Source organism: Stegostoma tigrinum, chromosome 30 (assembly GCF_030684315.1).
Source record: "Stegostoma tigrinum isolate sSteTig4 chromosome 30, sSteTig4.hap1, whole genome shotgun sequence".
In the NCBI taxonomy this organism is placed as follows: domain Eukaryota; kingdom Metazoa; phylum Chordata; class Chondrichthyes; order Orectolobiformes; family Stegostomatidae; genus Stegostoma; species Stegostoma tigrinum.
In genome coordinates this window covers 8379911-8406127 of record NC_081383.1, presented here as the reverse complement: position 1 = coordinate 8406127, position 26217 = coordinate 8379911, and the positions used below count along the sequence as shown (strand labels likewise).

Genomic DNA, 26217 nt, shown 5'->3' with positions numbered 1-26217 from the left:
CCTAATGACCCAGGCTTGCCAGTCCTCAGTGATAAAGAATTCAACAGATTCACTGCCCTCTGACAGAAGAAATTCTTCCTCATCTGTTTAAAAGGTACAATGCATTATTGTAAGACAATGCCACTGGTCCTAGGCTCTCCCACAAGGGGAAACCATCTTTCCATATCTGCCCAGTTAAGTCATAGGAACATAGGAGCAACTCCTCAACCAACTCTCTTAAGAATCTTTGTACTTTAAAAATCTTATACATTTCTTGTATGGTTACCTCTCATTCTTCAAAGTTCCAATCAGAACAGCAGTGTGTCTTTGGTTAGTTTGTCGCAGAATTGCCAGTTTTGAAGAAATGTGTTATCCTGGATACCCTCACTTATGGTGAAGTGATGTTAGGACCAAGTGGGGATATAAAGTTCAAACCTCCCACTCCCAACAAAACAGCAAAACGTCAGTGTGCAGAGGTAGGTCACAGGCCTAGAAGGTGGAAGGGAATCTGATAGACAACCTTCAGAAACCATCCCCTAGCACTCAAGCTACAAAGAGGCTAGGTAGAGAGGCAACATATCCTACTCACAGAAACAGATATTTGCTGGAGAAACTTAGCAGATCAGGCGAGATCTGTGGAGGGAAAGCAGTGTTGGGTCACTGGAGTTGCAACATTAACCGAGCTTTCTCCCCACAGATCTGCTATCAGAGGTGAGACCTGCTGAATTTCTCCAGCAATTTCTGTTTTTGTTTCAGATTTCCAACATCCGCAGTTATTTTATTTCAGCCTATACTACTTTTGTGTGCACAACGACAAATTGCATTTATACATCATCTTTAATGTACAGCATTTCAAGGTGATTAACAGAAGCAGTCTCAAATAAATCTTTGGCAAAGAATCACTTAGAGCAATTATAGAAGTTGCTGGCAAAACTCAGCAGGTCTGGCAGCATTTGTGTAGAGAAAGCAGAGTTAATATTTCCAATCCAGTGATCCTTCTTCAGAACTGTTCTAAAGAAGGGTTACTGGACTAGAAACATTCACTCTTGATTTCTCTCCACAGATGCTGCCAGACCTGCTGAATTTTCCGGCAATTTCTGATTTTTGTTTTTGTTTCTGATTTCCAGCAATTCTTTGAGTTTTGGCTGGGGAGATGGAAGAGCAGGTGGCCAAAGGCTTGGTTCAGGAGATAGCTTTTAAGAGGGCACTGATGGAGTAGGTTGAAGTTTATACTGGATCAGTGGAAATTGGGGATTCCAACAGGGAACACTTGTTGTTCGGATGGGAGGGAAGGTGGGAAGAGCTGCTGGGGGCAAGGTGTGGCCAAGAAACTCCCAAGGGAATTGCTGCACAGAAAACTGACCTATTCACATTTAGTCTGAAATACAAAGAAAAGGTGTAGTATAGTGGGTTGGCACATTGCCCTGGCCATACTGGCATCTGGGATTGATTCCAGACCAGCCTAACAAGTTGATAGCCACCTGCCTGTGTCAGCTGTTATGTGAAATGGGCCTGGGCAATTTCAACCAAATCCTGAAAGCAGCAAGCACTACAGTCTAAGATTCCAAACAATCTGGCTCCGAAGGGGTAGCTATCTCCTGGACCAAACCTTTGGCCACCTGGTCTTCCATCTCCCCAAACAAAACTCAAAGAATCGCTGGGAATCCAAAACAAAATACGTGACAAAGCAGGTCAACGATCGTGTTGACAAGGCAGGGAGAGGTGTCTTCCGAAACATCTGTCTAAAAGTGTCATGAACAGAATGTTATAAAGGTAAAGCTGACCATTTCGGGTGAGCTGGTGAGGGCAGTCAGATTGCAATGTTTTTCTGAGTTATGGAAGTCAGAGCTGTGTGTTGAGGCAAAGGGAATGAACTTTAATCAGCAGCTGGCCTGAGAATACACACATTAATCTTGGTGAATGTTCCATTCCATTAGTACCCTCCTGTGATTAGTACAAATAGAAATTTACAATGTTATCTTGAATTTATAGCACCGAAGCAGGCCATTTGGCCCAACTGATCCATTCTACAGTAACCAGTGTTATGCTGCCCCTGATTAAATGTTGATAATCGCCTAGCTGACCCTTTTATTATCTCTCTACAAAGCCTTCTTTTCTTTTCGCTCTTCCTGCGCTTACTTGGCTGCCTCTTAAATACCTCTAGACTTTTCACATCAACCACTGCATGGGTGAACAAGATTCAAATTCTCACCATTCCTTGGTACAGGCGTTTCTCCTGAATTCCTAATTGTGTTTATTAGCGACTATTCAGAATTCCCTCTCCTTTATTTGGGGGTGAAAGATATGCACGCAGTGTAAAATTGAAAGGAATGACAACACATTGTTGGTGCGTCCCTATTGTTTCTATAGATCTCAGTCAGTACCTGCCTTCATTACTGAATGCAGGAAACACAGCTTCACTCATGGGCTTGCTCAGTTTGTACCTTAGGCCAGATGGTACGTGACACCAATAGGCAGATTCTGCACAGCAACACTGGCTCCCAGGAGCTGCGGTTAGCTATTTACATATCTCCTGCGCACAGAACAAGTATAAAACCTGCACATTGCGCAGGTCACAGGAATAAAAACTATTTCTGATTTCCTGTTTAGCAACAAAGTACAGTGTCTGATCTTTACAGCAACAGTATTTGTACATGCAAACATGCAAAACAGGAGCAGGAGTAGATCACACATCTTTCAAAACCCGTCCACCATTCAACATCTAGTCTTCGGCTCCGTGTACAAAGAGATTGATGTTGATTTTGGACTGTTTTAGGCTGGTGTCCATGTTCTACATTACGGGGAGTGGAAGGAATGTACCTATGTGCTCCTGCAATTGACACATTATAGGAAAATGGAGTTTATTGCGATTTGGGGCATGGACATTTGTGTGTCTGCAGGATGGGAGGTGCAAGTTACTTTGAAACGATTTGCCTCAGAAGGTCAGATCAGAGAATTCCTACAAGACCAGAATGAGACCATCCAGCTCATCGAGTCTGCATTGACCCTCCGAAGAGCTTCCCATTCACCCCCATCCCTATAACCCCACATGGGGTTTATACCATGTGAACCACCTAACCTGCACACCCCTGGGCACTACAGGACCTTTTTTTTAGTATAGCCAATCCATCTAAATTGCACATCTTTGGACCATCAGAAACCAGACCACCTGGAGGAAACCCACGCAGACACAGGGAGAAGGTGCAAACTTCACACAGACAGTTGCCCAAGGGTGGAATCGAACCCGGGTCCTGGGTGCAGTGAGGCAGCATGGACCCAATGTGCTGAGGATGACTGGCATTCCTATGGTGGAGGTAGATAGATTTCCTCACCATAACAAAAACTAAAGTTACTGGGGGTAGAAGGGAATGTGGAATTTGAAACTCAATCAAATGAGCCTTGAACTGATTAAATAGCAGGGCAGGCTGAAGGGACCGAATGGCCACACATCTACTCCTAATTCCTATGTTCTTGTTTTCCCATGTAAATGACCACCTCGGCTCCTGACGTGAGCTTTGATCGGTCTTGGATTTTTTAGGAAGTGTGCACTTACTGAGAATGTGGCAGAGGCAAATTCTCAAGGAGAAAAGAAAATGCAGGACTATCAGGAAAAGAATGGGCTATGAGACCAGCTGGGATCTGTTTCCACAGAGATAGCATGGATACAATGGGTTGAATGGTGAGCTGCTGTGCTGCAGCCATTCACTGATTCTGTTCCACAGGCAGGAGGTCAGCTGGCAGAGCAGAGGCCTTAGGAGTTACACAACCTAAAGAAACCTTTAGTGGTGATTGGAGGAGCCGGAGAAATTTCAAAAGGAAATTCTATACCATTATAAAGCCCAGAAGCCCACTACCCCCCATGCACAAGACCCTGTCCATCCACACCTGTATGCCTTGCCCGCTTGTTGTCTCCTCTGCCCATCAGCCAGTGTCATGCCTGTCTCAGGTGGACAGAATGGTCAATCAGCTGGAAATGTCCAGTGGCCAGTTTTGATCAAGCCTCAGGTAGGAGACCCTTGAGTACTGGCTTCCCAAAAGAAAGTTAAAATACCCCATCTCTTAGATTGGAGGATCAAAGTAAGAGGCTGCTTAATTCATTGTCCCTGGACCATCTTTTGAAAGATTAACCACACATGCCTGCTTTCTCCACATAGTTCTGTGCAATTTTCCTGTTCAAATAAACAATCTGTCCTCTTTTGAAAAGCATTTAGTTTTCTTCCATCTCCCTTTTAGACTATGCATTCCAGTTTATAACAATTGGTTGTGTGATAGATTTTTTAGACATGGTCCATCGTGTCCATGCCAGTCATCAAACATCCATCTATTCTCATCCCACTTTCCTGGATTTGACACATAGCCCTGTATATTTCAACTGTTTATCAAAATTAGTTCTTCAATGTTTTGCAACCTTTTCTGACAATGACAGTTCCAGATACCCATCACTTTTTTCCCTCAAATCACCTCTAAATCTCCTGTTCATTTCCTTAAAACAGGGCCTTTAATGGGCCCTCCATGGGGGAAAATATTCCTCCTTACCTGTCAATGCCTCTCAGAACTTTGTGCACCTCCATCAGATCCTCCCTCAACCTTCTCTGCTCTAAGGAAAACAGCCCCAGTGTCACAACAATGCCACCTGCAAACTGGAGGAGCAGCATCTCATATTCTGCCTCAGGAGCCTGCAGCCCAATGGACTCAATGTGGGCTTTCCTAGTTTCAAAATCTCACGACCACCCCCCCAGTCTCATCCCATGACCATCCCTTCCTCTCATCCCCGTCTCCTTGACCTAACGCAACCTGTCCGTCTCTCTCCCACCTATGCGCTCCTCCCACCTCACCGACTGATCCCCACCACTCCCTACCTGCACTCAGCTATCACCATCCCACCTACCTTCCCCAGCCTCACTTCTCCTCTCTCTATTTATCTCAGAGCTCTCTTTTCCCTCCCCCATTTCTGAAGAAGGGTCCCAACCCGAAACGTCAGCTTTTGTGCTCCTCTGATGCTGCCTGGCCTGCTGTGTTCATCCAGCTGCACACTGTGTTACTACATTATGTAGTCTCTGCACAAATGCATAAATAAAACTGTTCCTCACTAGTTCTTATGTGGAATATCTTAAAATCTGTTTCATCTGATTTCCAACCCTCTTGCCATTCTCCCTACTTACCCTTTGAAAAATCCATGGATTGTGGGACAATGTTATTGAATCTTTCCTTTACTTTCTCTACTCTAAATGAATAATCCTAATTTCTCCAGTCTTGCCTCCTACCTGTCACTACATTCTCCTTTGTTCCTTATTCAATGCCTTGACATCCTTCCAAATATGAGGTGACCAGAACTGAATACAATACTCCCATTGAGTATTTATATATTAAAACAATATGTTTATGTTTCCTTAGAGAGATCTACACAACGACGCTAATCAACTCAATGGCAAAAGAAGGTTGTAGGATTTGAAGGACTTTATTAATATCCAGTCATTCTCTGCAACTAAAATGGCCTCAGAACATGTTTTGACTCAGATCACGTTCTCCAGCATAAGCGTTACCTTTGTCAGACTAAACTGTGCCAACACAGTTGAATATAGAAATATCTGAAGGACCCAACGCTGGCCATTCAGCCCAACAAATATCTGCTGGTCAAAAAGAAGACCTGCAGATGCTAGAAATCAAGAACAAAAACAGAAATTGCTGGAGTAATTCAGCAGGTCTGACAGCATTTGTGGAGAGAACGCAGAGTTAACGTTTTGGGTCCAGTGATGCTTCTTCAAAACAGATACTGCCAGACCTTCTGCATTTCACCAGCAATTTCTGTTTCTGTTTCAAATCTCTGCTGGTGATTATACTCCACACAAAACATCTCCTGTTCCAGCTATTCTCTTCAGCTTGTCAAGTTTCCTTTGGGACTAATAGAGCTATTTGTCTCAACCACTTCCTGTAGCAGTGAGTTCCACATTCCAACCTCCCTCTGAGTGAAGGCATTTCTTCTTATTTCCCCATTAGGTTTATTAGTCATTACCTTGTATTAATGGCCACTAGTTTACCAAATGAATTATCAGAAACCAGATTAGCATGGAGATCATTTGCTAACAAGACAATGAGCTCACTTCAATGTTATTGATATATTAGTTCCACCAGCAGCCATCCAAACAGAGCATAGTTCAGACCAGAAGAGTGTTACCAGAATGAAAGTAACCACTGCCAGAAATTCGTAAAAAGGCTCTGGATGAAAATTGCTGCTGAACATTTCCCAGCTCATTAAACCTATGTAAAATATAAATTAGTGTCATAGAGATAACTCAGCACGGAAACAGACCCTTCAGTCCAACTCATCCATGCCGATCAGATATCTTAAATTAATCTAGCCCCATTTGCCACCATTTGGCCCACATCCCTCGAAACCCTTCCTATTCATGCACCCATCCAAACGCCTTTTAAATGTTGTAATTGTACCAGCCTCCACCATTTCCTCTGGCAGCTCATCCATATACACACCAGCCTCTGCATGAATAAGTTGTCTTTAAATCATTTCATATTTTTCCCTTCTCACCTTAAACCTACACCCTCTAGTTTTGGATTCTTCTATCCTGGGAAGAAGACTTTGGCTATTCACCCTATCCATGCCCCTCATGATTTTATAAACCTCGACGAAGTCACCCTCAGCCTCAGACACTCCATGGAAAATAGCCTCAGCCTTCATTTTCTAAAGTAGGGTCTAGGCCTGAAACATCAACATTCCTACTCCTCTGATGTTGCTTGGCCTGCTGTGTTCATCCAGCTCTACATCCTGTTATCTCAGATTCTCCAGCAACTGCAGTTCCTACTATCTCTGAGCCTATTCAGCATCTCCCTACAGCTTAAAGCCTCCAAACCCAGCAACATCCTTGCATTTCTAGATTAACAGGGATCTTTTGGGGAGGCAATGGCCTAGTGGTATTATCGCTGGACAGTTAATCCAGAGATCCAGATATTGTTCTGGGGACCCGGGTTTGAATACTGCCATGGCAGATGGTGGAATGTGAATTCAATAAATATCTGGAATCAACAGTCTAATGATGACCATGACTCCATTGTTGATTGTCAAAAAAAAACTCATCTGGTTCACTAATGTCCTTTAGGGAAGGAAACTGCCATTCTAACCTGATCTGGCCTACATGTGACTCTAGACCCACAGCCATGTGGTTGACTCCTAAGTGCCGTCTGGGCAATTAGGAACGGGCAATAAATGCTGCCTGGCCAGTGATATCGTCATCCCCTGAATGAATAAAGCCGGGGGGGTGGGGTAGGTTTGCTTACTGGTATAATCCTGACCACCAAATAATATCCTGCTTGCTTATCCTTACTTGGAAAGAGAGGATAAAGAAAGAATAACACTTGTATGTCACTCGATCCAGGTTCTCCCTGTGGCAGAACAATTGACAAACCTGGCTGTTAGCATTGCTACCTGTTTTTCAATACAAATTAGGTCTAGTATATTCTGTAGAACAATTCTGTATCAATGGTCAATGTACACAGGTTTTCAGACTGGGTTAAATTCACGGAGGATTGTTTGACTTCAGTTGAGAGTGTAGGATGGAATTAAACTTTGGTTCTCCACCTTTCTGTCTCCCTCTCTGCTTAATTCAGTCTCACGTTGAATCACTCTGTCACACACAGTCCTGCTCCAGCGCTGTGCCACATTACCCAGCAACACCACTGAGCTTAAAACTGAAAAGGCTTTCCTTGCGTTGACATTCACAAAACCGCAGATCAACAACATAAATGTTCGCCAAACAAAAACAGAAAGACGAGTTGATGAAACGCAGCCCAGAACATTTTCCAACTTGATAATCTCCCTTTGTGTGCATAGAGGCAGACAGCACTTGCTGCCGGCTGGTACATAGCAAGCTGTCTAGCACAGGAGAAGTCGCTCTGGGACAGAGACAGGAGGAAATCTCTATCGGTTTTAAGATTTAAAAGCTTTGCTGTAGACCCCAAGCTGTCTCAGCTCAAGCTGTGTTTGCCTGCCTCTACTTCACAAAGCAAAAAAAAACTAATTTACTTTGTCCTCTCGGGCTTTCAGCAACAATAAATCATCACGCTGCTCAAAGGCTACGGGAGAAGGAGAAAGGTGGGGAATAGTACCTCACAGAACCACATTGTGAACAAAGCAGCCCTGGGTTGATTCAGTCCCATCAAAAGATGGCCAAGAAAGCGAGTGCGGTGATAAGGATGTCTCATTGGAACTGGAAGGTCAATTTGAAAAGGTTAGACTTGATTCTTTCCTGTCCTGTCATCCCTCATGACTGAATAAAGCAATCTGGGGTTTTTATCCCTCCCTAATTTACAGCTGGTGACTGCTGCCACACAACACAGCTCAGCTTTACAACCAAATATGCTGCTGCTCGCGGAGATAAATACAAATTGTAACCTCATTTATGTTTTAGGAGAAAAAAAGCCTTTGCAGTTTCCTGGCTGGCTACCTCAGATACTTTGCCTGTTCATCAATTGTTCTGTCCACCAACACATCGGTGCTAGAACACAAGATAGTGTTGCACTCTGCCATCTTGATCTGACCGGACAAGGCTGACATTTTATAATGCAGAAAATAGAGTCTCCTATCAGATGATTCAAAAGTTAATTCAGAGATGATTGTCAAATGCAGGGTTAAGGAGAGGTAATTCCTGTCACTCCTGTGCAAAATTCAATTAAAATGTTGCATGCACGATGATAAAAGCTTCAAACTGTTGCATGGTTGCAGCACCGGGGGAGGCCATTTGGCCCATGCCATCCATGCTGGTCGCCTCTCGCCTGCCTTTTCATCACCACCCTCTCAATGTACCTCACAACATCAAGCAGCACCCTGAACAAAGCCCTTAAAGATACCTCAAACCACAACCAGGAGGTCGACACGTAAAGTAACGACCGATATCTCGGGTGGACAGAATCATGGGAGTGAGACTGGCTCATACAACAGGAAAAACAGACTCATTCCAAATTGCAACCTCTTACGCACACCAGCTTTTAATTCCAGCTGACTTGGAAAAATCACAGAATAAAGCCATAGAATCCCTACATTGTAGAAACAGGCCATTCAGCCCATCAAGTCTGCACTGACTCTCCAAAAAGCATCACACCCAGACCGAGCCCATCCTTGTAACCCTGCTTTTTTTTTCTTCACCATGGCTATCCCACCTAACCCGTACATCCCTGGACAAAATGTCGCCCAGATTTTTAGTTTCAAAGCAAGGTGAGGGGACAGGGAGGCGAAGGCAGCCGTTTTCGTGTTGATGGAGTTTCCTGCACTGCCACCCAAATATCCCGGGGATATTTACCACTTAGAAGAGTGTTAACTGAGACATCTAACTCTTACTCTGGAGAAAGCCTCGTTATCTGGTAGCTGTGCGGACCAGTCCAGTCGCCATTTCTAAAGCCTGGAATCCAGCTCCCAAAGAGTGATGGGGAAAGCTTCTTCATGGGCCTGAGCAGAGGGTGTTCTGGATAGAGACGCTAAGAGGGAGGAATTTCATTTGTGGTGAAAATGTAGCTGGCAATTTACCAACAGCCCATTTTGTTCTGCTGGTATCCAGTCATTTCAGCAAGCCCCCTCCCCCCTCTCCCAGAAATTGTAACATTATCAACATTATGATTTGTGTTAGACTTTAAGTATCTGTAAGTCTGGCTCCACAAAATTGGCCATCGTAGTCTTTGTTGGCAGGAATAACCTTTGCAGTGTGTATTCCAATGGAAAGGGGGCTCTTAAGAGCCGAGTCTCCAACTGGATGACCTCCCAGGCATTCCGACTGCCCTGCTTTCCTCTTGTCAACCTCAAAGTTGAGGTTGGGCAGGAAGCTCCCTTATGTGGTAAGTAACCGTCCTCTTAAGGGTTTCAATTATGTCAAAGGTGGGGGCACACCAAAACCTTGCTAGCATCTCACCCCAAAAAATATCTGACAGGCAGCAACAGCAAAACCATCCAGGCATCCATGCCCCTACTCCCAGTTTACAATCCTGCAAGCTGGGCCACTGCAAAATTCTGCCTGAGGTAAATTTCCAGAAAGAATCTGACCTTTCTTCTGTGAATTCCAGTGGAAAGAACATTAAATGTGAGGTGAACGATTGGCTGTCAATTTACCACAACGCTGCTGGGGTCCACTAGTTTCACATCCTCCAGGGATTTTGAGGAAGTGACCATGGTAACACTGTTACTTTTCATGAGAATTGACAGTTTCTGGAAGAGCATGAAACTGCCTCAGTAGTTCTTGCTGACAAATCTGTGTTGTAGGACAAGAAAAATTTCAAACCATTCCTTTGTTGATTTTTAGATCAATTTAGCCTTTAAAACAAGGGACCCACATTGCTCGTTGTGTCTTAAACAATGCAACCGTGCATTTAAAATGGTCATTGCAACAACAGCAGGTATAAATATTAATGCTCCTCACAATACACCCGAGCTCCTCCCCTATGAAACCATTGTCAGAATGTTAAGGAAGGGGCATTGACTTCTGAGAAAGCCTTCCACAAGATGCTGACAATGATACAACCAACCATGTAATATCAGTTCATCCCACCTTCTAACACCAACCATGTAATATCAGTTCATCCCACCTTCTAACACCAACCATGTAACATCAGTTCATCCCACCTTCTAACACCAACCATGTAATATCAGTTCATCCCACCTTCTAACACCAACCATGTAACATCAGTTCATCCCACCTTCTAACACCAACCATGTAACATCAGTTCATCCCACCTTTTAATACCAACCATGTAATATCAGTTCATCCCACCTTCTAATACCAACCATGTACTATCAGTTCATCCCACCTTCTAATACCAACCATGTACTATCAGTTCATCCCACCTTCTAATACCAACCATGTAATATTAGTTCATCCTACCTTCTAACACCAACCATGTATTATCAGTTCATCCCACATTCTAACGTCAACCATGTAATATCAGTTCATCCCACATTCTAACGTCAACCATGTAATATCAGTTCATCCCACCTTCTAATACCAACTATGTACTATCAGTTCATCCCACCTTTTAATACCAACCATGTAATATCAGTTCATCCCACCTTCTAACACCAACCATGTAATATCAGTTCATCCCACCTTCTAACACCAACCATGTAATATCAGTTCATCCCACCTTCTAATACCAACCATGTACTATCAGTTCATCCCACCTTCTAATACCAACCATGTACTATCAGTTCATCCCACCTTCTAATACCAACCATGTACTATCAGTTCATCCCACCTTCTAACACCAACCATGTAACATCAGTTCATCCCACCTTCTAACACCAACCATGTAATATCAGTTCATCCCACCTTCTAACACCAACCATGTAATATCAGTTCATCCCACCTTCTAATACCAACCATGTACTATCAGTTCATCCCACCTTCTAATACTAACCATGTACTATCAGTTCATCCCACCTTCTAATACCAACCATGTAATATCAGTTCATCCCACCTTCTAATACCAACCATGTAATATTAGTTCATCCTACCTTCTAACACCAACCATGTATTATCAGTTCATCCCACATTCTAACGTCAACCATGTAATATCAGTTCATCCCACATTCTAACGTCAACCATGTAATATCAGTTCATCCCACCTTCTAATACCAACTATGTACTATCAGTTCATCCCACCTTTTAATACCAACCATGTAATATCAGTTCATCCCACCTTCTAATACCAACCATGTACTATCAGTTCATCCCACCTTCTAACATGGGCTTGCATTGTGGGTGTGGCCAAGCTACTTGGCCATTGACGAATGATTGAGTCCAAACTCAATCCAGTCATGAGCACCAGCTCCATGCTCCAGCATCTTTCCAGCTGGGATAACCGCAAAGTTAGGCAGGAGGCAGAACTGCTTCCCTTTCTCCCTCCATGGCATAGAGAAGCCACTTGTAGCATCCTTTGCCCATAATACTGAGCTTGGATTAAAGCTACAGTCTCCTGTATACTTCAAATGGACAGGGAGGGGGTGGAAGTAGATTTTTATATTCATTCACAGGACGAGGGGATCACTGGCTACACCGCATTTATTGCCCATCCCTAATGGGCCAGAAGGCAGCTAAGAGTCAATCACATTGCTGTGGGTCTGGAGTCACATGTAGGCCAGACCAGGTAAGGACGGCAATTTTCTTCCCTAAAGGACATTAGTGAACCAAACGGGTTTTTCCCTGACAATCAACAATGGATTCATGGTCAACATTAGATTCTTAATTCCAGATATTGATTGAATTCAAATTCCACTATCTGCTATGGCAGAATTTGAACCTAGGTTCCCAGAACATTATCTGGATCTCTGAATTCATAGTCCAGTGATAATACCACTTGGCCATCACCTCCTCATGTGTGAATAACAAGAGAGCAACTGGTCAGCAAGTCCAGAACCAGGGGGCACAATTCGAAAAGAAGGCGGAAGCCAGTCAGGTCTGTGATGAGGGGAAATTCTTTTTGCCTCCGAGGTTGCTAATCTTTGGAAATGTCTACCATAGACAGCTGAGACAACTCAGTCTTTGATTATGTTTAAGTAGAAATTGATAGTTTTCTGATTTTCGATGGCAGAGTTATGAGAAAGGGATGAGTAAATGGTACTGCAGTGCTTGATCAGTCATGATTGATTTGAATGGTGGGGCAGACTTGAAAAGCTGAATGGCCTACTCCAGCTCCTGTATTCAAAAAAGCCAGCTTAGGCATGGAGGACCAAATGGCCACTTTCTACGCTACAACATCAAGGATAATAATTTCTAACTGAACAAACAAAGTGCATTCATACATATAGACTAGAAAAATATCCCAAAATATTTCACACTGGGGGAAATGCAGTTTGAAGCCTTAGACTATGTTTAATTAAAAATCATTAGGATATATGTATAACATAACACAACAGTTAGCCTCCAGTAGATATGGCCATCCTAATGATATGCTGAAATGTCACACATACCAATGATTCCCACAGTATCATCAATATTGCATTTCAGGCAAGTATTGTTCACTTTATAAATGAAAAAGCAATTTTTTTTAACACCGTGACTCATAAGGTAGATGTGTCACATGATGAGGTACTGAACCATGTGCAATAGGAAGATTTCAAAATTGGTGTAATCACTGTTGAACAAGCTGACTGCAATTACACCAGAGCAATGGTCACTATAACTGGTCTCACTCAACAACCTCCCTTGGTTTTAGGTACAGCAAGCCTCAGCTCCTGTTCCTGATAGGGTCAATGGATGTGTCTGTGGCATTATTCACTTTTAAGACCTTCCCTTCCCTCAAAGGAAGTGGTGATGAAGCCAACATGTAGTGGACAGTTGGGTGAGAGGGTGGGGTGCCAGGCAACCAGAAGATAAATACATATAAATCCACACTCAACCTAATCCATTACATTTATTTCAGTTGCTCTCTAATTAGAACATTAAGAAACTGCCAGTGACTGATACTCCCCCCTCAATAAAATATCAGTGACAACTACCTCCACGACTCTCACTGTCAGCAGGCTTCACCTGAATGGGTCGATTCATCTAGAAGATAAAAGAAAGAGGAGTTGGATATTAGAATTTCTATTGAAAGTAGCATCTTTAGCGTGTTATAAATCACAATGTCACTTCAAGGCACCAGCCGTACATTTCAAGTCATTGACAATGTCTTACTTTGCAAAAAAAAATTAGAATCAACAGTCCTTGCTGCACTGTTACATGAGAGGCACTACCAGTGCCACTTGGGAAGAAAAGAATGAGATTTGTATTGAGTTAATAAATATTTTCTTCAAGGCATATGATCCAGGGCTTTCTAATCAGCTTCTTTCTTGGAGTAGTGATTGAATGGCACAACTGCTGAATGTCTCACCAGCGATTCACATTCCTCTAGGCAAAGTGCAACATCTCCCGAGGTTTGGGAGCATATGTCTGTTTATCTGTGGCTTTGTAATGGGCGTGAAACCAGAGGGGATGTCTGCTTGGAGCTCAAATGCAAGATTTGGGGGATGATTTGGGGACTGATCGACGAGAGGGGCATCGCAAATGCAGGCTTTAAATTCCCAAGTCTCATCCTGTGCTCACCTATCCCATTCAGGGTGGAATTCTCCTCTTTGACATGGAGATCCAGCAACATAGAGCTTCCATGAATCCACGTCTCAGACAATACTCATAAAGGAGTCTGGCAGAGAAGCTTATTATCAATGAACTGGCCAAAGACATGCAGGCTAAATGAGTTACCCCTGGGAAATGCAGGGAGAGAGGGTGGAGGGGGTGAGTCCAGGTGGGATTCTGTTCAGAGGGCCAGTGTGGAATTGATGGGCTGAATGGCCTGCTTCAACGCTGTAAGGATTCTATAAACTCCACGTTCGAAATCAGAAACAAAAACTGAAATTGCTGGTAAAGCTCAGATTGTCTGCCTGGCAGCATCTGTGTGAAGAAATCGGAGTTAACATTTCGGGTTGGTTCTGTGGAAGGGTTACTGGACCCAAAACGTTAACTCTGATTTCACTCCACAGATGTGGCCAGACCCGCTGAACTTTTCCAGCAATTTCAGTTTTTGTTTCTGATTTCCAGAATCCACAGTTCGTTCGCTTTCTATTTAGAATCTTAGCAGGGTAATTTCAAGCCTCAGCTAAGTCCAGAGCCTTCAACAAGTTAGTGTTAACATAGAACATAGAACAGTACAGCACAGAACAGGCCCTTCAGCCCACGATGTCGTGCCGACCATTGATCCTCATGTATGCACCCTCAAATTTCTGTGACCATATGCATGTCCAGCAGTCTCTTAAATGTCCCCAATGACCTTGCTTCCACAACTGCTGCTGGCAACGCATTCCATGCTCTCACAACTCTCTGTGTAAAGAACCCACCTCTGACATCCCCTCCATACTTTCCACCAACCAGCTTAAAACTATGACCCCTCGTGTTAGCCTTTTCTGCCCTGGGAAATAGTCCCTGGCTATCAACTCTATCTATGCCTCTCATTATCTTGTACACCTCAATTAGGTCCCCTCTCCTCCTTTTCTCCAATGAAGAGAGTTCGAGCTCAGTCAACCTCTCTTCATAAGATAAGCCCTCCAGTCCAGGCAGCATCCTGGTAAACCTTCTCTGAACCCTCTCCAAAGCATCCACATCTTTCCTATAATAGGGCAACCAGAACTGGACGCAGTATTCCAAGTGCGGTCTAACCAAAGTTTTATAGAGCTGCAATAAGATCTCATGACTCTTAAACTCAATCCCCCTGTTAATGAAAGCCAAAACACCATATGCTTTCTTAACAACCCTGTCCACTTGGGTGGCCATTTTAAGGGATCTATGTATCTGCACACCAAGATCCCTCTGTTCCTCCACACTGCCAAGAATCCTATCCTTAATCCTGTACTCAGCTTTCAAATTCGACCTTCCAAAATGCATCACCTTGCATTTATCCAGGTTGAACTCCATCTGCCACCGCTCAGCCCATCTCTGCATCCTGTCAATGTCCCGCTGCAGCCTACAACAGCCCTCTATACTGTCAACGACACCTCCAACCTTTGTGTCATCTGCAAACTTGCTGACCCATCCTTCAATCCCCTCATCCAAGTCATTCATAAAAATTACAAACAGTAGAGGCCCAAGGACAGAGCCCTGTGGGCCACCACTCACCACTGACTTCCAGGCAGAATATTTTCCTTCTACTACCACTCGCTGTCTTCTGTCAGCCAGCCAATTCTGTATCCAGACAGCTAAGTTCCCCTGTATCCCATTCCTCCTGACCTTCTGAATGAGCCTACCATGGGGAACCTTATCAAATGCCTTGCTTAAAAGGTGTTGAGGTGATTGAAGGCAAAAAGAGATAACCTCAAAAGGAGATAGTAAGAACTGCCAATGCTGGAGTCAGAGATAACAAGGTGTGGAGCTGGAGTAACACAACAGGCCAGGCAGCATCAGAGGAGCAGGAAAGCTGCTGTTTGGGGTCAGGACACCTCTTCAGAAATCTCCTCCGATGCTGCTTGGCCTGCTGCATTCCTCCAGCTCCACACTGTGTCATCAACTTCTACAAGGCTCTCTACCTCAGGTTGGATCGCCCTGAGCCATTCTCAACCCCTATTCTCTTTTTCTAAAAAATTCTAATTCATCGGCTCAAGTGTTGCTATTAAACACTTCTGAGGCAAGTGGGACTTCAACCCAAGCCTCCTGGTCCAGAGGTGAGAACACTACCACTGTCCCACAAGAACCATTTTCTTTGCATTCATTCATGGGATGTCAGTGTTGCTGCAAAGGCCAACATTTGTGGCCCAACCCTACATGTCCTTGAGGAGGAGGTGGTGAGCTACTTTTTTGAACTGCTGCATTTCATGAAGTGTAGGTACATCCACAGCGGAATGAGGAAGCAAGTTCCCGATTTTATGACCCAATGACATTGAAGGAACAGCAATTTGGCTCCAAGTCAGAATGGAGCATGGCCTGGGAGTGTGCTCCCAGACATGTTCTCTGCTCTTTCCAGGTAAATGGTCATGAGGTTTAAAAGGTGCGGTCAAATGACGCTGAGCGAATTGATGCAGTGCATCTTGCAGATGGAACACAGTCTGCGCCAGTGGTGGAGGGAGCGATAGTCACAATTTTCTTGTGATAGTATTTGTGACAGGATAAAGGAAACCGCACTAGGAATGTCAGTCTGTCATATCACATGTTCTGAGCAGAAAAGTACAGGGTTGTTAAGTTCTTCAGATAAAAACTGTTTTCTTATATTCAGCCCGAGATAGAATTAGAGAGCGTGATCTGTAAAACATGGATCATTTCTTGTCTCTACTTAGCATACTCTCTCTGCTGGGACAGATACTTACGGCAGCCTCAAGTGAAAAATAAGTGCACAATTCAATTTTCATTTCACTACAAGGGTATTTCCAGCAGGAGGAACATCCTGGTCAGGATGGTAATGCAGCAATCCAACTTCATTTCCCCGCAGTTTCTATTGTAATACCTCCCCAGTTTTGTGGAAAAAAACTCCACCCCCCTCCCACAACCCATTGCAATATCAAACATGTTCATCATATTATCAAACATTCCCAAGAAGGTTACTGTAGATAAATAGCAAATCCCATCCTGTATAGAGTAGATGTGGAGAAGACACTTCCACTAGTAAGAGAGATTGGGACCCAAAGGCACAGCCTCAGAGTGAGAGGTCGACCCTTAAGAACTGTGATGAAGAGGAATTACTACAGTCAGAGGGTGGTGAATGTGTTGAACTCATAGCCACAGAGGGCTGTGGAGGCCACAACACTAAGTATTTAGGACAAAGATAGATTGTTGATTAGCAAGGGGTTTTTTCCCTTCATTCATTCACAGGTTGTGAGGTGTCACTGGCTAGGCAGCATTTATTGCCCATCCCTAATTGCCCAGAGGATAGTTAAGAGTCAACCACATTGCTGTGGGTCTGGAGCCACATGTGGGCCAGATCAGGTAAGGACAGCAGTTTCCTTCCCTCAAGTACATTAGTGAACCAGATGGGTTTTTTTTTACGATAATCGCTTCATGGTCATCAGTAGCTTGTTAATTCCAGGTATTTACTGAATTCAAATTCCACCATCTGCCATGGCAGGGTTTGAACCTAGGTCTCCAGAACATTAGTGATAATGGGAACTGCAGATGCTGGAGAATCCAAGATAATAAAATGTGAGGCTGGATGAACACAGCAGGCCCAGCAGCATCTCAGGAGCACAAAAGCTCTCTGATGAAGGGTCTAGGCCCGAAATGTCAGCTTTTGTGCTCCTGAGATGCTGCTGGGCCTGCTGTGTTCATCCAGCCTCACATTTTATAATCTCCAGAACATTATCTGGGTCTGTGGATTAACAGTCCAGCAATAATACCACTGGGCCATTGCCTCCCCATAAACCTCAAGGGTTGTAGAGAGAAGGCAGGAGAATGGGGTTCAGAAACATTTCAACCACGATCGAATGGTGGAGCAGGCTCAATGGACGAAATGGCCTAATTCCGCTCCTATATCCTATGGTCTATGATCTTATTATTCCACTACAATATGCCTCAGTTCCAACCTCAGAGGAAAACCTTGTTTGGGACAAGGGGATATTTTCCATTTTCCACAGCAGCCATTCTATGATCCTCCTGTGTGAGTGTGCCAGTTAGAGGAAGCATCATACTATCGTGGCCAGTGGGGGTGACTACTCTTTGACATCATGGTAATATTTAACCCAATGTGGTTTGAAGGTGCCCTGGCAAAATGAATCAACAGGAATTAGGGAAATCTCGACTGGTTAGAGTCATGTCGAGCACCAGGGAAATTGATAATAGCAGCTGCAGGTCAGTCATTTCAGCCCCAAGACATTGCTACAGGAATTTCTCAGGGTAGTGACCCAGGCCCAACCATTTCATCTGCTTCATCAATGGCCTTCCCTCCATCGTAAGATCAGGCTTGGGAATTTTCATGACGTGTGCACAATGTTCAGCAGTTCTCATGATTCTCAAGGACTGATGCAGTCCGAGCCCAAATGAAATCTGCTAAGGAGCTAATACAGAGCAATAGGCCAAATGGCCTCCATCTATAATACAGCAATCTCTGATTTTCTGAATCTTTCATTCCATCGGTCTGAAATAGTTTTGAGCCCAAGTCCCATAAGTGAAAAATCAGGGCCTAACATGTAATGTCAGCTAACTCTCAAGTACTTTTCACGAGAAAGAGGAGTACACAGTTTATAGTTTATACACTAGCTAAGAGTCATTTCAATTTGGCACAGGCCAACATTGGCTCAGTGATAGAATTCTCATTTACAGGTCATAGGTTCAAGTCTCACTCCAAGACTACAGCAGATAATCCAGGCTGAAATGTCAAAGCAGTAGTGAGGGAGTAGTAAGGGAGGTGATGTTTAACAAGTCAGGTGATAAACTGAAGCTCTCTCCTGCTACCATGAAAGTTACCATGGTCCCATAGGTAACTCCATCATTAGGTAGCTAGCTTGGGCTCAGGGTCACCACATCTGGTGACCTTAGCTGGTCAGGGAAAATTAAACTTGTGGCTGTAGGTGTCATGTGCACTTTGCAAACCAGCCATCAGCCAACTGAGCTAACTCTAGTATCTCAATTATTTGCAGAAAAGCTGGGGAATTTCACTGGCCAACATTAATCCATCAGACCAAAAAAAGTGATTCTTGAACTTATTGTTGTTGTGGGACCTGAGTATCACTAGCAATTCTTTTGATAGTACTCTCACCTCTGAGTCAGATGTTTGAGAGTTCAAGTCCCAGTCCAGGACCTGAATACAGAAGCCTGGAATGACATTCCAATGCATGTCTGAAGGATTTCTGCACTGTCAGAGCACTTTTGGGTGAGTTGTTAAACCAAGGTCCTGTCTGCCTACTTAAAGCGCTTGTAAAGATCATGTCACACTATTTTGAAGAGCAGTGAGGGAATTATGTCAATCAAACGGTTAAACAACTTCCCAAAAGCAGATTGTCTGGTCGTTAGACATTGTGGTTGGTGCACAGTCCTGCTGGATTCCCTACTTTACCGTAATGATCGCATATCAAAAGCACTTTGGGATATCCTGAAGGTCCTGACGGGTGCTACATAAATTCAAGTCTTCCTAACTTGTGTAAATCAGGAAAAAGGAAAGAACATAAAAGGGAAGTTGAGGATAATCAAATCAGTCATGATCTCATTGAATGACAGAGCAAACCTGATGGGCTGAATGGCCTACTTCTACTCTTACCTCTTATGACTGTTAATAAGAAAAAAAATCGCAGAAATAACTCATTGGCTGAGAAGCCCTTTGAGATGACCCGAAAATGGGAATGGTTCTTTTCAAATACCAATTCTGAGAGACAGTCTCATTAACAGAGCAGTTCAGGCTGAATGTTTGTTCTCAACAATTTGATGGCACATTTTGTCAAACTTACAGTCCAAATCGTGCACCGAAATCTCTTGCCTGGAACATGTTATTGAAGTTACATAAGATCCACTAAGGATGAGAAAAACCATTCAAGTCCTCAAGGCACCTTACACTTATCATATTCTCACACAATAGCATCCAATAATAGTGTTACAAATGTTCACTTATTTCTACAAGCACAAGAAACTACACATGGCAAGTTGTTTTTGTTCATTGCACAGCTATTGGTCACTGCACCATAGCCAGGATTGGCACAGAAAGGACACAGGCAGTGTCATGGGAAAGGGTCAAGGACCTTGAACTTCCTGCCCTTACCTTCTAGCCCCCTCTACACATGCACCCCCATCACACCCACTCCCCCATCACCATCCACCACCACTCATTCCCCTCGTCACCCCCCCGCCCATATCGACACCTCTCACCATCCCCGTTCACCTTCCCCAATCCCATCACACCTCATCATCATTCCCATCACCCACCCCACCCCTCCCCATTACCACCCCATCACCAACCCCCCAGCCTCCAAGAACACAGTCACCAAGGTATGCAGGGACAGACACTCCATCGCTGTCCATAAGCCAGGTCTTGGGGACACTCCCATGAAATGATAATGCTCCATTCTTTCCTAATATCCCCTATGTCTGCTCCCTGTAGGGGGCGGCTATCATATTCTCAGGGGAGCCACTAGTCCCTCCAGCTCAGGGTGCTTTGAAATTGCTAAAAAGAAGTGCAATTTTGCTTTGATATGACGATAACAAAAATCATTAGTGCTTTAGCAGAATACTCCCAGAACCAACAGTAAATACTGACACAATTACAGGGATCCTTTCTAACTAATACATGCTCAGGGACCCCCCGTAAACATATACACACACCAGGAGCCTCCTGCAAATACTGACATTCTCCCAGGGACCTTCCCCCGCCCACCCTGTAAATACTGTCACACACTCAGGACCGCCTGCAAATATTGGCGCCATACACCATGGATCCTCTGCACAAACTGACACACACGAGAGAGCCCTGTCATTACGGAAATACTCTCAGGACCCCCAGCATATACTCACACCTCCCGCAATGCCCCACCGCACTGGGGTCTACCTGCAAATACTGACACCCTCCCCACGATCCCCTGTAAATGCCATCTCACTCCCAGAAAACACTGCAAATACTGTCACACTCTCAGGGCCCCTCTGTTCATGCTGATACACTCCCTTGGGAGTCCATCTGTAAATACAGACACATTCCCTGTTATCCTCTGTAAATACCGATACACTCCCAGGAACCCCCAGTAAATACCGACACAGTCCTCAGGGACTCTGCAGATACTGACATATTCCACCCCCACTCTGGTGGCTCCCTGTAAATGCCGACACACTCTTGGAGACACGCCTGTAAATACCAAAACATTCTCAGGGCCCCTCTGTAAATGCTGACTCACTCTCAGGACACCCTGAAAATGCTGACTCACTTCCCAGGACACTCTGTGAATGTTGACTCACCCCTAGGGACACCCTGTAAATGCTGATTCGCTCCCAGGGGCACCCTATAAATACTGACACACTCCTGGGGATCTGCCTGTAAATACTGATACATTCCCAGGAACCCACTATTAACACTGGCACATTCCTATAGAGTCTCTGTAAAGGGGGAGACACTCCCAGGGCACTTCTGGAAATACTGATGATTCTCAAAGGATGTGCTGTAAACACCAACACAGTCCTGGGGATTATTTGGAAATATTAACATCTGGGAACCCCCTAATACTAACACACGCCACAGAAATGTTCCTGTACATGGCTACTCAATAATTCAAAAGGTACTGTGCAGGCCACTTGAAAACTTTTCTATATTAGAACATGATACATACAACGCAGTACAATAAAACTGAAAGATACCCTGCAATGAAGACCATGCATAAAGTAAACACGGGAAGGTTGGTAACATTTCTGTGATACGCAGCAAACGGTGACACACACCTGAGGTTATCATGCAAACATTAACATAATCATTGGTACCTCCTGTAAATATTAACACCCTAAGGGGACATCCTGCAAATGCTGACATTCTCATGGGTACAACATGCACATATTTATGCTCTCCTTGGAGGTCACTGTGAATATTAAGACATGTCTGAGGACATCCTACAAACACTATCACAAATCTAGGTACCCTTGTAAATATTCCTAGGGTTCTCCATAAATATTAACACACTCCAGGGACTCTCCGCAAATATTAACGCACTGTTGAGACTCTCTGTAAATATTATCACACTTTTGGGATTCTCCACAAATATTAGCACACTTCTCACAGAGCCATCGAGTTAAACTGCATCAAACAAGACCCTTCAGTCCAACTTGTCCATGCTGACCAAGAATCCCAAACTAATCTAGTCCCACTTGCCTGCCTTTGGCCCACATCCCTCTAAACCTTTCCCATTTGTGTACCTATCAAATGTCTTTTAAACGTTGTAACTGTACCTGCAACTACAGCTTCCTCTGGCAGCTCATTCTACGTACTGGGATTCTCCACAAAAATTAACACATTTCAGAGACTCTCCATAAATATTAACACATCCCTGGGATGACTGCAAATATGAATGCATCCATAGGGCAGAGATAGGATAGGGCCTCCTTTTTAGCATTCAATAGATAGCTTCATTGCTGTAACGTTTTTCATTCAGCCAAAGAGTTTTATTTGTGTACAACAACAGAAGTAATGTTCCAATAAGTCATAAGATACAGAAAATATATTAACCCTGACAAAGAATGAATAAAACCTTGTGCTGCCTAGAGCTCCCAGCATTTTGCTGTTGGCTTCCTGTGTCAGTTTTAAAAATCTATGCTATATTCAGAAATTTATTGGATCTATATAAGAAGAGAAAAAAACAAAATCAAAAGTCAGAAGGAAAACATCAGGAGAGTGGGGCTATCTGTGGAGCTCTTTCAAAGACCCAGCACAGTACAATGGGTTGAATGGCCTCCTCCAGTACTGTCTAAAGACAAGTATGAGGCTGGGTTGGAAGCGTGATCAGTCAGCACCAACTGGCTCAATGGCTGAAGAATGTTGCTAACAGTATGGGTTCAGTCCCAGTGCCATCTGTGATTGTTCATTGAGGCCGATCACTTTGCCCATGCTAGACATTGGGTGGTGCCCCTTAAGCTATGTAGCCACTTGCCTCCAGTAGAGAGAGAGAGAGAGAGAGACGGAGAGGAAATTCCTCTCCCTGATAGTGGGCGGCACTTAATACATTCATAAATCTTTCTCTATCCAGTATTTGCACAGAAACGTCACTCGTTAAAAGAAATTAAAACATACGTATAGTTGGTGCCTTTCACATTCCCAGAGTGTCTTAACATGCTTCACAGCCAATTAATCACAGAGATAGAAGTATGGTGGTAATGTCATTGGACCAAATAAACCAAAGGCCCAGGGTAATGATCAGGAGATATGGTTTCAAATCCTGCCCTGCCAGATGGTAAATTTTGAATTCATCTGGTTCACAGTGTTATTTAGGGAGGGCAACTCTGCGACCCCTACCTGCTCTGGCCTACACGTGACTCCAGGCCTACAGTCATGGCCTAGCAAGATGCTCTATTGTACTAAAACTGCAAAGCCTGAGGAATGGGATGAAACCAGACTAACCAGCCAACATCTAACTCCTTTCCTAACAGCACTGTGGCTATACCTCCAGCCCACAGACTGAAGGAGATCGAAGGGAATTAGTGATGGATTAAAAATGCAGCCCTCTCCAGGGACACGCACACATCCTATGAACCAATAAACATTTAGAATTAAACACTTTTAGGAACCATTCGTACATCCCGCAATCTGCAATGTAATAATGGCATGATGTGTTCCGCGAGGGTTGCTGAATAAACATTGACCAGGGCCCTGGGGGGAACCACTCCCATCAGACAACTTCTTCAAAACAGTGACCATGAAATCTTTTATGCTCACCTGAGAGAGCAGACTTGGTTCAATTTGAAGTCTTGTCTGAACCACGATGCCGCATTAAAATGTTAGCTTAGATTATGTGCTCAAGTCCTGGAGTGGGGTTGAGCTCATTGTTAGAAATAAGTGGGTTAATCTCTCCCTTAAAATAGCTTGAAGAAGAGTGTCCTACAAATACGTTAAGCATTTGCCACTACTATCGTCAACTGGCAATTAACCAAGGGTTCACATATTCCTTCGGTAGACATCAGCTCTGGAAAACAAGTGAAATCCAGAAGTATTTTGTTAATCAAATTCAGCCAGTTAGCGGGAACACAAATCTCCACATCAAACAGTACTCAGATTTGGATCTTAGCTGTCTTAAGGGAGTATGACCTACCCTGTATGATGCTGTCGTCTCCAAAGAGTCACAATACAGTCGTGGAAAAGATCTGTTTTACTGACATTACAATCCCATAAACACTTCTTCAAGGAGAACTCCATAATGGCTTTTCAAAATGTCCTAATAATAATCTGATATATGCGGGGGCAGGCAGGGATGACTTCGCTTATTGCTGATAGTGCCCAACCTCACCTTGAAAATGACTAAACCCAGAGTGGGAACATTAGCCAATAAATTCAACCATCGTAAATACTCACTAGAACTGCCTGCGAGTGCAGTAAAGCTGACATTGCTGGGAAAAGGCTCTGAGCCTGCAGAGTATAAGCTTCGCTGAGGACTCAGTCACGTCCTTCCTGATGATACTGCTGCATCCTGTCACAGGCTTTCAGAATTGGTTTGAATCTAGGGCTCATCACCGTTGCTGCTGGCAGAGCACTGGCACTGTGTGGGCAATGACCCAGATACAAGCAACAGCAGCGACACTGTCTAGAAACCCTTTGTTTACAGAGTCAAGTTTCTTTTGTCTGCACTTATTCACTTCAAATCCATGTGTGTGCAGGACGATGCAGCACAGAAGGAGGCCATTCATCCCATCGCAGCTGATAGTATCTTTCAAAGAACTGACCAAAAAGTCCTACTTGCTCCCCCGCTCTACAAATTAGCCCCCTCTAAAGAGATGTTTAAATTCCTTTTAGACATTATTTTGAATCAGATTCCTCCACTCTGTCATGCAGTGTATTCAGAATTGCTGCGTTTAAAAGAAAATTATCCTCATTTCCCATGTGGTTACAGGAACATAGGAACTGGGGTAGGCCTAACTCCATAAACCTGCCTTTGGCCCCCATATCCTTTTATACCTTTCTTTAACAAACATTTATCAAGCACCAATTTAAAATTAACAACTCATCCTGTATCTACTACCACTTATGAAGAGAGTTCCAAACTTCTACAATCCCTTCTGTGCTTCCTAACCTCTCCTGAACAGAATGGCCCTAATTCTCAGACTATGCCCGTAGTTCTACTGCCAATTTCAGTGATTACAATTACCTTAGTTATTGGCAAGGCGAAAGGTCACAGGCCAACTTGTTATTATTTTCCTCTTTCCTCGGATCTCCTAAAGGTTCTAACTCTACAGATACAAGTTGCTCTGGAGATCTCAGTCACTAGCACACTCATATAGGGCAAGACAAGTAGATGTCAGGAATCAATTGGACTTATGGGGCAGGCAAACCATTGTCCAAACCTGTCACCCACATCTGGCCAAATATCATTGTAAATTGTGGAGGTGATGGCCACAGGTATTATCACTAGACCATTAATCAAGAGCCCAAGTAATGTTCTGGGGCCCTGGGTCCTAACTGTGCCATAGCATATGGTGGAATTTGAATTCAATAACAGAAATCTGAAATTAAGAGTCTAATGGTGATCGTGAAGCCACTGTCGATTGTTCAGAAAAAAAACTCATCTGGTTCGCCAATGCTGTTCAGGGAAGGAAATCTGCCATCCTTACCTGGTCTGGCCAACTTGCAATTCCAGGCCCACCACAATGTGGTTGACTCTTAACACATTGGAATGGGCAACAAATTCTGGCCAAGCCCGTGACACCCACATCCGATGAATGAATAAAAAGAAATATATGAATATTAATAAACAAAGAAATATAATTGATTGCAAAGTATTTAAAACACAGAGAAAGGCCCTTCAGTTGAACAGGCCCATGCCAGCATACAGGCACCTCAGAGGTCTTCTCTGGCTCTCCCTTATCAACAAAGGTAGAGTTGCCATAGTCTTAGCAGACGATAGGTGTGCTTTCTCGTTTGAGAGACACCTGCTGGTGGTCTGACCTAAGGGTCACCATGCCTTAGGTGAGGGAGAGCCCTCCATGGTAACCTCAGCTTGTGGGAATTGAGCCCATGTCCTTGGCATTACTCAACATCACAAACCAACCTCCCAGCTAACTGACCCCCTCCTAATCCAGATATCTTTCTGCTACCTTCTTCTTCAAGTGTTCATCTCATTTTCCCTTA

The 26217-nt window shown here is 43.9% G+C and overlaps 1 protein-coding gene across 3 annotated transcripts in view; it reads right to left on the bottom strand.

The window, feature by feature from the left end:
* Positions 1-26217, bottom strand: part of LOC125465819 (CUGBP Elav-like family member 4) — a 489416-nt gene that overhangs the window by 237780 nt on the left and 225419 nt on the right. For 2 of the 3 annotated variants that reach the window (XM_059638580.1, XM_059638579.1), the window contains exon 3: positions 13469-13517. In XM_059638580.1, the coding sequence (XP_059494563.1) occupies positions 13469-13517 (49 nt within the window). Of the gene's footprint in view, positions 1-13468; positions 13518-24447; positions 24538-26217 lie in introns of those variants that run through there. The other variant, XM_059638581.1, reaches the window with a different exon arrangement.